Source organism: Nematolebias whitei, chromosome 18 (assembly GCF_014905685.2).
Source record: "Nematolebias whitei isolate Nwh7 chromosome 18, NemWhi1, whole genome shotgun sequence".
Lineage (NCBI taxonomy): Eukaryota > Metazoa > Chordata > Actinopteri > Cyprinodontiformes > Rivulidae > Nematolebias > Nematolebias whitei.
The window spans coordinates 27,268,894-27,281,738 of NC_056515.1; the positions used below are offsets into that span (position 1 = coordinate 27,268,894).

The window sequence follows — 12,845 nt, forward strand, 5'->3', positions numbered from 1 at the left end:
TTCACAAGTGACAAGTGAAAAGTTAATAAGTTTTAGTACTTTAATAGATATACTTGACAGTTTCTTAAATTAAAAATTTACTTAAAGCAGAAACCTTTTATATCTGTGTTTTTTTTTTTTTTGATGGAATGTCCGATTTCTGATATTTAACTTTATCGCTAATATCGGCTGATATCAATACCATGCCGACAATACTGTGCATCCTTAATACAGATTATAACTTGTATGACTGGGGTTAGAAGTGTAAGCTAAAGAGAAGAGGAGCTTAAGAATACAAACAAATTTAGTTATTACTATACCTTTTAAAAATGTATATAAATGTCAAATACTAGTGAATTTTATCTGCAAAAACTTGAAACAAAAAAGGTCATATCTGACAGCTGATGCTGCTCGGGTGAATTTGCATTCAGTGACTTTTTGGTCACATATTGATTAAACTTTGGCCTAAAGTGATCAAAACTACAAATAATAAACTTTCTCCAAGCAGGCCTAAAGGTTTTTGACAAAAAGTCATTTTTCATTTCATCATTGCAACTTTTTGGAAAACATTGAATAAATTTTGAGAATATTTTACCAGCAACTTTAAAAGTTTTCCATTTTTTAAGGCTCATCTGAAACATCTTAACTTGTGATCCCTGTTTTTTTTTTTTTTATATTTTATTATAACTTTTATTTATACAGGTAGTCTCAATGGGTCATGAGGACTCATCAAAGCATTCAGATTTGTCATCATTTTGCTGAGCTTTAACGAAAACTTCCCCCCAGTTTTATTTTATATGCTTTAATGTACAGTAGTCCCTCGTTTATCGCAAGAGTTTCCGTTCTCAGCGTCTCAACGATAAGTGAAAAACCACAAAGTAGGAATAGTAGTACAAGCAGTAAGTAGTTTACTCTTGTAATATTCTAAACAAAGTTTCTAAACGCTCTAAAAGAGCAAAGCATGTCATGAAATCAGCTCTCTGCCACCAACTGCTCTCTGCCGCCAGCACTCTTGGCCACGCCCACTTCTCCTCTGCAGAATGGAGATCATGATATGGTGCAGGAGGGAGCTTTTCCCTGCACCTGTGGGCTGCTCACAGGTGCTAAATAATATAAAATAATTTATTTTAAATAATAATTCCATGCTGATCGAGTGGCTCATCCATCAATCAGCCAGTTGTGCGTCCATGTCCAATCTTACATGGAAAAACTGCAAAAGAGCAAGTCCCCAAAAGTCGAACCGCGAAGTAGCGAGGGACTACTGTATTTGTTTATTGGTCACTTTTACAATCTCATTAATGCACGTATGCAGTTTGTATTTGTTTATTAGAGTGTTTTATATAATTCCTTTTTTTAAGTGTTTCACCTTCAACCTGCCAGGAACTATGGATAAGAATGTGCCCTCTAGGCCAGTGGTTTCCAACCCTAGTCCTCAAGGAACACCATTCTGCATGTTTTAGTTGTTTCTCTGTTTTGACACACCTGATTTGAACAAATGGGCGACTAACAGGCTTCTGCAGAACCTGAGGAAATAATTAAATCACTGAATTAGGTGTGTTGTAGCAGGGAAGCAACTAACACAAGGAATCAGTGCTAGGCTAAAATGGCACCATTACGGGGTAATCCCATGTTGATCCATGGCTCATTGTCCCCTTTAAATAAATAAAGCATGTTAATAACCATGTTTACCAAAACTATTTATGACTGAAGATGAAAATGGGCAGTGTTCAGTTCTTACCGCAGGAGGATCTTCTTCCTCACTCTCCTCATCGTCTGTCTCCACTGGAGCTGTGTAATCACTGTGGTTGTGGTTCTGGGGTTTCGGGCCCTTCAGCAGCGAATTGATGGCTTTGTTTCTGGCATTGGCATTAGCTTCACCCCCTTCCTCATCCTCTTCGTCACGGTCCAAGTGCTCCATCAGTACCTTGAACTACGAGGCAAAAGGTGGGAAAATTTTTAATTGTGAAAGATGGGAACTAAGATTTAATTTAAATCAAAGAATAAGTTATCATGTAAATCACAGACAAGTTTTGCCTCCGTGTGCTTACATCCAAATACTGTTTGACGATATTCTTCTTAGTCTCGTAGCTGAGTTCTCTCTTCGTGAGATTGCTCTTCAGGTAATCCAGAGTCTGACGAGGGTTGAAGTGCACCTTAGATTTCCTGTTCACCGCCTTGTCGTAGACTTTGGCTAACTCTGTTGGTGAATACTTTTGGATTTTGCTGAAAAACAAACAAGATGTTCACCGAACTGTGCAAGTTGATAAAAAAAAATTAATCTTGACGATGTGACCAACCTGTCTGAGAAGCCGTAAAGATTTTTCAGATGCTGTTTGAGGACCAGCAGGAGCAGAACACCCTGTGAAGCACTCGCAAAGTCCATCAGAGGGGTGGTGTTATCAGGCAAACGGTCCATCACAGCCTCCTCGTCCTCCAAGTCTGAGTCTGAGTCGTGCGCTCCGGGCTTTTTTCGCCTGTGGACCTCTTCTTCTTCTTCCTCATCACTGCTGCTGGATGTGCTGCTGCTCTGCTTTTCCTCCTCGTCATCTTCATCCTCATCTGAACTGTCTTTCCTCCTGCGAGAATGCTTCTTTTTTCTCTTTTTAGTCTTCACCTTCTTCTCGTGCCTTATGGGCTCTTTCCGTAAACACTGAAAAATAACCCCCCAACACACACAAAAATTAATCACTAATACACAGTCAGTGACGTTGGCTTAAAACTTAAGATTACAAAAATATCAAAAATATAACTTGGGGTCAAAAATAGGAAAAATATAAAACAATTCAAAAACATGGCTCCGAATAAGTTTTTTTTTAAATCACTGAAAAGAATAAAAAACACTTTGTACGCTATCAAATACTTTTTATCTTGAATTTATAGATAATTACATTTTTTAACATACAAATTAAGAGAAAAATACCTAAATTAAGCATAAACAAAGAGCAAAAAAGAAGCAAACTTTTAAATAATAATACAAAAACTGATTTTTGAGGTTCGGACTCCACTGTGAGCCATGAAACATCAAGTGGGGGTAATTAGATATTATCCAGGTGCCTCATGTCTAAATGGTGCGTTTGCAAAAAACAGGTTGTGCATGTCATGTTTTATGCACACATCGAGATGTATCAAAACAAACCTTGTATGAAAGTGTGTAAATATATGCAAACCTTTGACCTGCCCATCTTCCATAACACACCTCAAAAATGATCAAAACAACTTCCCTACAATGTGAACTGTAAAGTCCTCTATTTTTGTCACATGTACATATAAACATGCATCAGTGACCGCACGCCTGCGAGGCACACAGACAGCTGAGGTACATGAGATGTATGTGAACTGTCTACGGGGGAACTTCCATTCTCACTGAGGAAAAAAACGTGTTGGATCAGCGTGTTAATTCAGGGAATCTCATGTGATGATTCCTACGGTCCACAAGGTGTAGACAATGACACGTGTCCATAAATAGCTGGGTAAAGTTGCGTGTAATTGTGGAACAATGGCAGCTGTGGTGCTGCTGGGGGAGTCGGTGTTTTCAGGGATCACATTGACCTGCTAACAAAGGATCATGCCTGTTTTTTTAACTGATTTAAAGTATCCAGAGCCACTCTTTTGTTGCTCCGCACTAAACTGGCCCTGGAGTTACAGAGGGAAACTAGGAGGAGCTGTGCATTGCTGATGACGAGTAAAGTCCTCACCATGTTGGGGTTCCTTCTTGCAATCAGAGCCTTTCAGAGGGAGCTGGCTGACAGGTCAAGTATTTCACAGTCCTTCCTGTGCTATGCCAGCTGTATGGGACAGCCTTATTTGTATGATGCCCAGAAACACTCTGTCGATGCGCAGTAATTCGTTTCTCTGATGTCAAACCATTTATTTTACATTTCAGGCAAGGACCTTAATTCAGATCCTGCTGAGTTAAAAGCATTTAACACCTTCTTCAACTTGTTTTCCCTCTTTTATTAATAAACTCCAACCTTGGAGGAATTACTATTAAATAAAACTTTACCGCTTGACACTAGTACAGCTTTTTTTTTTTTTGCTTTACTCAATGCCTTTGCCATGGTTATTTGGCCACAGAGTGGAAGCCTGCTGTGTATTTACACTAATTTGCACATTTATTTATAGGAGGAGACAAGGTGACTGTATGTTTTTTTATAGAGTTTCTGTCAAAGTTTATATATTATAAATGGTTGATGGGGTCACAAGCTTCTGTCACTGTCATTCTGTGGGTCAAAAGCTAAAAGGTTTGTGGCCATTGAGTAGCAGGAAACAGCAACAGCTCCTACATTATGAATGTCAGCTACTGTTCATGTGCTCAGCTGCTCATGAGGCAGAAGCTGTGCGTCTGCAGCATGGCTTTGTAACGTAAACAAGGCAAAGACAGCAATCAATACTGTCCCAAAAGAGCATCTATTCACATGCTAATTTTCAGAATAAACTACTATTTGAGTAACAGATTTAATCACAAGATCACTTTTGATCTTCTCATAAAGAGATCTGTGTGAACTGAAGGGTCTAAAAAAACTGAGGTATAAAACGTAAAAAAAAATATCACATTGTTGCTTTAATTATGTGTTTGTGACAATTTTTAATTCTTCTTTATGCTCTACTAAAATGTTTTTTAAGTAAATACAGGCTACTTGCAAAATATAGTTATCACCTCAAGCATTAGGTGTAAATGGTTCCTACCTCCTTGAAAGACTGGAGCAGGTTGCTACCAGAGATAGACAGTGTAATGTCTATGTGATGCATGATGAAAAGAGGCTCTTCCTGGGTTAAGTATGGGAAGCAGGCCAGGTTGTCGGCTACAAAGAGCAGCATGTTCACCTCTGTTTTCTGCAGAGAATAAAACATAACAGTTAAATCAATATTTCCCTCTTCTTTAAAAATACACTGAAATAAAAACCTCAATTTCACAACAACAACAACAAAAAAGAGAACTTACAGAGCTGTCATCAAACAGGTTGAGCAGGGAGATGAGAAAGGCTCGTCTGTGTTGTCGGTTCCCACGGACCATCGTGTAGAGATGAGAGCAGAGAGCAGAGTCTGAGTCATCGCAACGAAAACCTCGGATCGCTGCGCTTTTGCCTCCATTTATGGCCTGCTGCACCTGATAGGACATCTTCAACCCTGCAACAGCCTTCATCTGTGAATGCACAAAGTTTCGCCACTTATCAAATACACAGATACTGCAACATGATAAGATTTGAATTCATTTCTTCAAATCCTATGTTTAACTATGCATATTATTCACACAGTACAACAAAGATAAAAACAGAAATACATTTAGATACTTGTATTTCCATTACATGTCCTGTATATGTAACAGTTGTTTAAAATATTTTAAAATAGCAAAATTCTTAATCTGAGTTTAACACTGAGTTAACTTTCCCCATAGCTTTAAAGAAATTATACAAAAACAGTTAAATTATTATTTTGATAATATACATTTATGATAAGAGTAGTTTTGATTGTTTCCCTTTGTCCTTAGTCCCTTAGTCAAGTCCTTCTAATGAATCTTTCACACAATTTATTGAAAGAGCCCCTTGTTTCCTAACTTTTACATCCATTCTAGTTAAAGTTAACCATCATCCACTCACATGGATGAAACCTGAATATTTCTTGTCAATCTCCACGAGTTGCTGGTCCGCTTTGTTCTTCATGGTTGGCTCTGGATCTGTTCCTATGGCAATCAAGTAGGGCACACACTGCACACAAAAAAAGCATGAAACAAAATTTTTTTTTTGCATATTGTTTGTGAATTATAAAGTAAATTTAAGATTTTTGTTAAGATGGTGAACACACCTGCACAGGGTGGATGAGACCCTGACTCAGAGTCAGAGTAATGACACTCAGAGCGAAGTGCCGAACAGTGGACTGTGAGTGAAAGAAGGACTCCAGCACCTGCTTGAGGTAAATCTGCATAATGGAGCTGCTCATGCCTGATGAAATGTCCCCCATCTCCTTCAAATCTTCCTGTTTGGCTTGGTTTTTCCCTGAATGTACAAGAACATAAGCAGGTTCAACATGTTTGCTCAATGTACATACCGCAGTGATTTTTAACAACATGCAACAGTCTTTGTAAAACTCACATTCTCGATCAGCCTCCTGCATTCGAGAGTCCTCCTCCTGCAGGTACGTCTGCAGGTTTTTGAGCACCTGGATTTTTAAACTGACGGCACTGTTGTCATCCGACAGCCTGTTGTTATACAGGACCTTTATGTCCTGCACAAACATGAGCTCTGGGTGCATGATGAACTGGAACCCTTGATAGAGTACACACAGGCAAGTCATAACTGAGAAAACTAAAGTCAATCTAACATAACAATTTAAATGTAGTAGACAATAAATCAGTAAATGTACGAACAAGATGTTATGTGCAATGTACCTAGACCTATGATGGCCTTGATCTGGACTTCCTCATCCTCATGAGTGGTGAAATACAGCAGAAGCTCCAACACCTTTTCCTTAATGACAATCTAAAAGACACAAGGGAAGATAGCAGGATCCATCAAAACAAATTCTACAATAGATCTAAAAACCTTTTTCAATCAAAAGACGTGTCTTTACCTTGTTAGTACCCTTGAATTCTTCTTGGTCGAAGTCAAAGTGTCGACACAGAGCCCCCACAGTAAACAGGGAGCGCAGCAGGGTGGGTTTGTTAGCAGCCAGAGTGGAGCTGCTGGAGTCCTCCTGGTGCTGCGTCTTGAGTTTAGCCAGAGCTCCTGTAAAACAAAACAAGTATAAACTAATGCAACTAATATTTCTAAGCACTTAGACTTTTGCGATACACACTAAAACTGACAATTTAACAAAAAGCAAAAGCGCAAGCAATCTGACATTTCTGCTAGGGTTCTGAATCATGATGCTCGTTCATAGTTCTTACCGTAAAATCGATTGAAACAAGCCCAAACAAACTTGTAGTTGTGCGTGACTTTGTTCACAATGGCACCAAGACAGCTCACACAGTGCTGCACGACCTAAGAAGCAGACACAATAAAATATATTATGATTCTGCATCATATATGTTGATGCTTTTTTATTATTTTCATGACATTTCTGAGGTAGCACAGTGGTTGGTAGAGCTGTTGCCTCTCAATGAGAAGGTCGCTGGACCGAGTCCCAACCGAGGGCCTTTCTGGGTGGAGTTTGCATGTTCTCTCCGTGCATGCGTGGATATTCTCCAGGAACTCCAGTTTCCTCCCACAGACCAAAAACATGCATGTTAGGCTGATTGGTAACTCTAAATTGTCCTAACTATAAAGTGTGAGTGAGAGAGTGAATGGTCGTTTGTCTTGTCTCTGTGATGGACTTGCGACCTGTTCAGGGTGTACCCCGCCTCTCGCACAGTGACTGCTGGATATGGGCACAAGTGACCCCTGTGACCCAGAAAGGAAGAAGCGGGTAAAGATAATGGATGGATGACGTTTCTGTAACTGAGACGAACCATCATGCCGTATTTGATGATAAGCTTCATCAGGTCTTCCTCTATCGTAGTGAGGAATGTCTCACTAGGGTTATCCATCAGAGGCACGACAAGCTCCAGGATCTTGGCCACATTGCAAATTACCATGAAGTCATTTTGGGTCTAAAATGAAAGAAAGGAAACACAGGACAGTTGTAACCTGCAGACCAAGATTAGTTGTTTTGGTTGTTAAACAACTGCATTTCTGTAAAGCTGCCACTAGATGGACTTGTTGCATAAAATAAATGTTAAGCCTTTATTTCTGTTCTTTGGGTTTGACTCTAACTTTAATTATTTTACATACAGTGAAGTAAGGAGTAACTTTGCCAAACTAAAACAACAGGCATTGTACTTACATTGCATTTGATGGTTAGGTAAGGCTGCATTGTCATGGCATGTTTGACCATAAACTGGGCTCTGATTTTAGTAATTAGGTAGAGAGTGGTGATGCACGCTACCAGACGGCCTGAGTTTACCCCTTTGTCTTCACAGTCTGATATACAAACAAAAAAAAAAGTTATTTATCACAGCCAGATAATGGTAAACACAGCAGTATACAAATACCACAAACATCTACTTTTGCTAATAATATTACAGTAATAGATTTCTAATTACCTGCAATGGACTCCTCGTATTGTTTTATGTGTTCCACTAAATTGTCCACTAACTGGGTGCAGGCCTTCTTGGTCGGTTTGTATGAAGCATCCGCCTCTGATTTCAGAAGCTACACAGTCACAGTATAGTGGTTATAATGGAGGGAAAAAGTACACAAACAAAAAGCTGCTTAATTTTTGTAAGAGTCACACAACTTACATTTTGCAGAAGCTGCTCAAACCAGTCATAACCAGAATCTTTACAAGCCAACACCTTGGAACAAGCCAAAACAAGGCAAACATTAGATTACATCAAAACCATACATGGTGTTTCAGTGAAAGACTTTCTTTTACCCTAAATAGTACTTACAACATCTGTGATGTTCAAGATCTTCCTTGACAGGGCGTCTTTGTCATGACTCGGTGTGGGAGAAAACCAGAGTTTCTGGAATGTCTCATTCACCAGTTTCTGCAAAAACAAAACATTTAAAAAGTTTAAAAACTGCGTATTAAAAATTAAAACGTCCCATTTGCAAAATATACATAAACGATAAAATAAACACAAACCTTGATCCCTTCTTCATCGTTGACCCTTCGGATCATCTTAACACACATCTCTGTGATCTTGTGGAAGTCTGGTTGCTCCAAGCAAATGTCCCTCAGAATCTTAATGACTCTTTTTCTCACGCTGATACCAGTGTCCTGTAAAAAGACAGTTAAATATGAATAAACAAAGAGCCGTTTTACACATTTTTTTCTGTTATGATGTTTTAATAATTAAAATAAACAAAAATAAATAGTACAATGAGGTCCTTCTAGGACCTGGCATCCACATATGTGGACATTATAGGAATTAATAATACATGTCATGCAAGAGTTTGGGTCTTAAAAGGTTAAATAATAGAATCACCACCCCCCAACCCCTGATAAAAGAAAAACATATTTATGGCAGACAAACTGCTCAGGATTAAGAGTGAAGAGTACAAATTTATACATTTCTGCAAAAAGTCAAGCTGCAAACTCCTGCAGTTCTTCATTTGAACTTTAGGTGGCGGTATGGGGAATACATTTAACCTCAGCTGACCCTTTGCATCTTAAATTAACTTTTTAAACACATTTAGTCGAGGATGAACTTGAGATCAACTTTAATAAACCCATAATAGGACACAAATCAGTTCAGTCTTGTGCTCATGTGTATGATACACTTGTGCTAAACGAGTAGCAACGAGGCTTGATAAATTACCAGAATCCTTTCGATGAGCATGTCGTAGTATTGCTCAATAAGCTCTGGTCGACTCAGCACAAAGCGACCAAGAAGCTCCACCGCTGCTTCTCGTACACTTGTGGAGTTGTCCATGAGGCGACAATGCACTCCGCGCTGCATGTCCACCTGCAAAACAAATATAAAGGGTGAGCAAGACACAAACTTTTCATTTTAGCTGCTTTTTTATACACAGAAGTGTAGCTATCTGTCTAGTGACCTAAAGGCATGTTCAGGGACTGGGTGAGCAGCTGTAAGCCACAATATATTAAAAGTGATCAGATCTTGACATACAATTACTGCAGTAATACACAAAATTAATAAAAACACCTTAATAATTTACATGACGTTCAGACAAATGGAGTGAACAAAAGTGGAGTGTCTGCTGTGGCTGATAAGCTTGAGACAAATCATTGAGAGCTGCTGCTAAAGATTCGGTGACAAAAAGTGTAAGGACCGTCCAACACTTACTCGCGCTAAAATACTTGGATCCACAGCCACAACTTCTGACAGACTTTTCATGGCTTTAGTTCGCACTGCGATGGCACTCTCACCCAGGACTCTCAGAATCTACAATAACATTATTTAACACAAATGACACACGTGGCACGATGTGATTTCTCTATCATCTTTAACATAAAATAAGCATCTTACCTGTGATAAATAAATGTCAAAGCTCTGTGCAAACGGTCTCATAGAAGCCAGATATCTGACAACCAGACAGGAGTCTTCATAGTCTATTGCGTCAGACTTTGCTCTGGAATAAAAATAAATAAATAAACACTTTAATAACAGAATAAGAAAAAAATAATAAAAGTTGCTCAAAGTGCTGTACCAACCTGACAGAGCTGAAATCTGAAGGTGTAGTCCTGATGATCTTACGAAGAAATTTCTTCCTTGCCTCAGCGAACTGTGCAATCTCCTCAGTCGGGTCCACATTTTTGGAATGTCGCCAATCTTTAGAGTCCTCATCATTTTCATTTTGAGACTTGATCGCTTTTTCTACCTCCACTGTATTGTCCCTGTACCACTGGGCAATATAAAAGTTCCTGGCAAACTGGATAAAACAAATGAATACATGTGATGACAAGATTATATTGAGTATGTTTAATTCTTAAAAGCATTAAGAATACAAAACTCAAACAATTACCAGTAAAGCTGGATCTGCATCGATGTTTCCATTTAGAAAGTCCAACAAAGCCTTTTGGAGTTGCTGTATCTCATCACTGCCTGGAGTCTGTAAAGAAACAAATATACCAGGAGCATAATAAATACATATTGAAATTCTGTTAGTTTACATGTATCAATCCATTCAGACAATTAGTGCACCTCTTTGAGAATGCGATCAATAGTTCTTTGGTCCATCCTGCTAGAGAGAGCATCTTTACGCAGGCGAGAGGCAACAGTGCCGAGGTAGTCCAGCGATGCCACCCTGAGAGCCATTTCTGTCTGCTTATTACTGAACTGGTGCACCTAGAGTGGAAAAGGAGGTAATGGAAATGTCAAAATGAAGACAGAGGATGAGTGACGGTTCCTTTGGAGAGAACAGCGCTACTCACCAGAAGTCGGCCCAGTAAACTGAGCAGCAGTTCAGCTGCTGGCCACTCAGGCTTGTTGACGGCAGACAGCAGGTCATGAACAAAGTTCTCAAACAAAGGTCTGTAGTCTTCTTCTCCCTGTTTACTGCCACATCTGAAATAAACAAATCACAGCCTTTCATTAGAACTAACAGCTGAATGGTGACCTGGTTACAGCCTATAACAGGGTAATATGCTGGAGGTTAACAAATTCAAATATACTTTATTCATCCCAGAGGGAAATTAAATACAAATAAATAATAATTAAATAACAAGGAATAAACAAGAGAAGAAAAACATTTTATGTCATGAGTCAGAGCAGAAATAGTGACTTACTTCTTCAGAAACACTGAGAGAAAGTTTTGAGCGGTCCTCATGGCAGTTTCATAAGAGTTTGTAATGATAGCGTCTTTATCCATCTAGAAAAATAAGCCAAAAATAATAGAAGTAAATAAATGAACCATGATATCTAATAAATATGTATATACTGTAAATCAGATCACATTTTGGAGTTACCTTTTTATTGCGTTCCTCCTCGGCCTCTTTCTCAAAGGGAAAGTTAACCACACACTGGATGAGTTGAAGAACGAGGGCCGAGACCATCTGGATATACAAGGGCTCTCCATCTGAATCACTGCTGTTTAACCTAAGGAAGTGGAGACATCAATATCACTGGGTGTACGAAGAGTTTCATAACAAGTTGCATTGATTTATGTAACTGAACGAAGCAAAAATATGCACAGGTTTTAGTTACCTAAAGTTTCTGAGGCTGCGTTTACTTGTAGGAAGTCTAGCCATGGAGGTGAAAATGTCTTCAAGAACGAGTTGTCTGTGCTTCTCATAACGAGAGAACACCTACAAAAATATGTTTGAAGCACTAAACTGAAACACAGCCACTTAAGAAGTCACGCAGGGGTGACAGTTCAATCACATATCAATTACAAAACTAATGCAAGCAACATTAAACAGCCAACTTACTGCTGTCACTAGTGTGATGGCACATAACTGCAGTTCGCTGACGTTCTCCACAAAAAAAGGTGTTATACCAAGGTTGGACACCTAAAAAAGGCACAAAAGCAGACAGATATGGCAGAAGCTCAACAGTCAGAGGTGACAGAAGGCCACAATTTTGAACAATATGAAAAAAGAGATTCAAAAATGGCACCTGAAGAATTGTTGTGTCGGTGAGCAGCTGGATTTCAAGGAGCTCGGAGATGTTGCTGATAATATCGCACACTTTGCTGTAGAGCACCACGACCACTTTCTGTTTGTGAATGGAAGACTTTGCTCTCTTGGACTTTGAGGTATGTGTGCCACCTTGATGAGAAGAATAAATAGGAAACAAGAATTAATAACAAAAATAAATAAATAAAACACCCGAGACAGCATAGAAAGCATGGCTGAATTGATTTGACATTTAGTAAGAATTTCCTATAATTTTTCATTTTGAAATTTTATTATACTTTTCAAGACGCACATTTTCAAACTTTTTATCCAGTATGAAGCCATTTTTTGACATCTAAAACTCAGTCAAATTTATTGCAACTTAAAATGTTTGCAGAAAAGTGCTGCTTTTATTTGTATGAAACGGTGGAAAAATTATGTGGGAAGATTTTTTTCCCCTTGAATTAATGTTTTATTTCTAAAATGTTTTTTTATTTGATTGTTTCTTGCTAACTATTAAGAGCAAAATATATTTTCATTCATAAATACTGCTCTGGTTTCCTTCAATTTTTAAGAAAATTTTATGTGTACTGTATTTTTTGGACTACAAGTCGCTCTATTTTTCATAGTTTGGCCAGTCCTGCGACAAAGTGACTTATATACGTTTATTTTTCCCTATTCATGACACAATTTTTGACTGACGCGTTAAATGTTCATTCATACTGACATGAACCAAAGAGTAAACATTACCATTTGCAGCCGCGAGAGGGCCCTCTAGGCTTTTGACAACTATATGCTGTTCCTCTTCT

The 12,845-nt window shown here is 38.6% G+C and overlaps 1 protein-coding gene across 1 annotated transcript in view; it reads right to left on the bottom strand.

Annotated features, from left to right (window-relative positions):
• Positions 1 to 12,845, bottom strand: part of LOC119424615 (nipped-B-like protein B) — a 31,470-nt gene that overhangs the window by 1,138 nt on the left and 17,487 nt on the right. The window contains exons 18-46 of the mRNA XM_037692103.1: positions 12,038 to 12,189; positions 11,851 to 11,931; positions 11,627 to 11,727; positions 11,389 to 11,518; positions 11,209 to 11,291; positions 10,855 to 10,987; positions 10,625 to 10,768; positions 10,446 to 10,532; positions 10,135 to 10,352; positions 9,950 to 10,052; positions 9,767 to 9,865; positions 9,278 to 9,424; positions 8,602 to 8,736; positions 8,405 to 8,503; positions 8,255 to 8,308; positions 8,057 to 8,165; positions 7,798 to 7,934; positions 7,424 to 7,564; positions 6,863 to 6,956; positions 6,547 to 6,701; positions 6,365 to 6,455; positions 6,069 to 6,242; positions 5,782 to 5,972; positions 5,577 to 5,684; positions 4,922 to 5,122; positions 4,666 to 4,812; positions 2,277 to 2,629; positions 2,028 to 2,202; positions 1,718 to 1,909 (exon numbers count right to left, since the gene is read on the bottom strand). Of these exons, the coding sequence (XP_037548031.1) occupies positions 1,718 to 1,909; positions 2,028 to 2,202; positions 2,277 to 2,629; positions 4,666 to 4,812; positions 4,922 to 5,122; positions 5,577 to 5,684; positions 5,782 to 5,972; positions 6,069 to 6,242; positions 6,365 to 6,455; positions 6,547 to 6,701; positions 6,863 to 6,956; positions 7,424 to 7,564; positions 7,798 to 7,934; positions 8,057 to 8,165; positions 8,255 to 8,308; positions 8,405 to 8,503; positions 8,602 to 8,736; positions 9,278 to 9,424; positions 9,767 to 9,865; positions 9,950 to 10,052; positions 10,135 to 10,352; positions 10,446 to 10,532; positions 10,625 to 10,768; positions 10,855 to 10,987; positions 11,209 to 11,291; positions 11,389 to 11,518; positions 11,627 to 11,727; positions 11,851 to 11,931; positions 12,038 to 12,189 (4,034 nt within the window). The remainder of the gene's footprint in view (positions 1 to 1,717; positions 1,910 to 2,027; positions 2,203 to 2,276; positions 2,630 to 4,665; positions 4,813 to 4,921; positions 5,123 to 5,576; positions 5,685 to 5,781; positions 5,973 to 6,068; positions 6,243 to 6,364; positions 6,456 to 6,546; positions 6,702 to 6,862; positions 6,957 to 7,423; positions 7,565 to 7,797; positions 7,935 to 8,056; positions 8,166 to 8,254; positions 8,309 to 8,404; positions 8,504 to 8,601; positions 8,737 to 9,277; positions 9,425 to 9,766; positions 9,866 to 9,949; positions 10,053 to 10,134; positions 10,353 to 10,445; positions 10,533 to 10,624; positions 10,769 to 10,854; positions 10,988 to 11,208; positions 11,292 to 11,388; positions 11,519 to 11,626; positions 11,728 to 11,850; positions 11,932 to 12,037; positions 12,190 to 12,845) is intronic.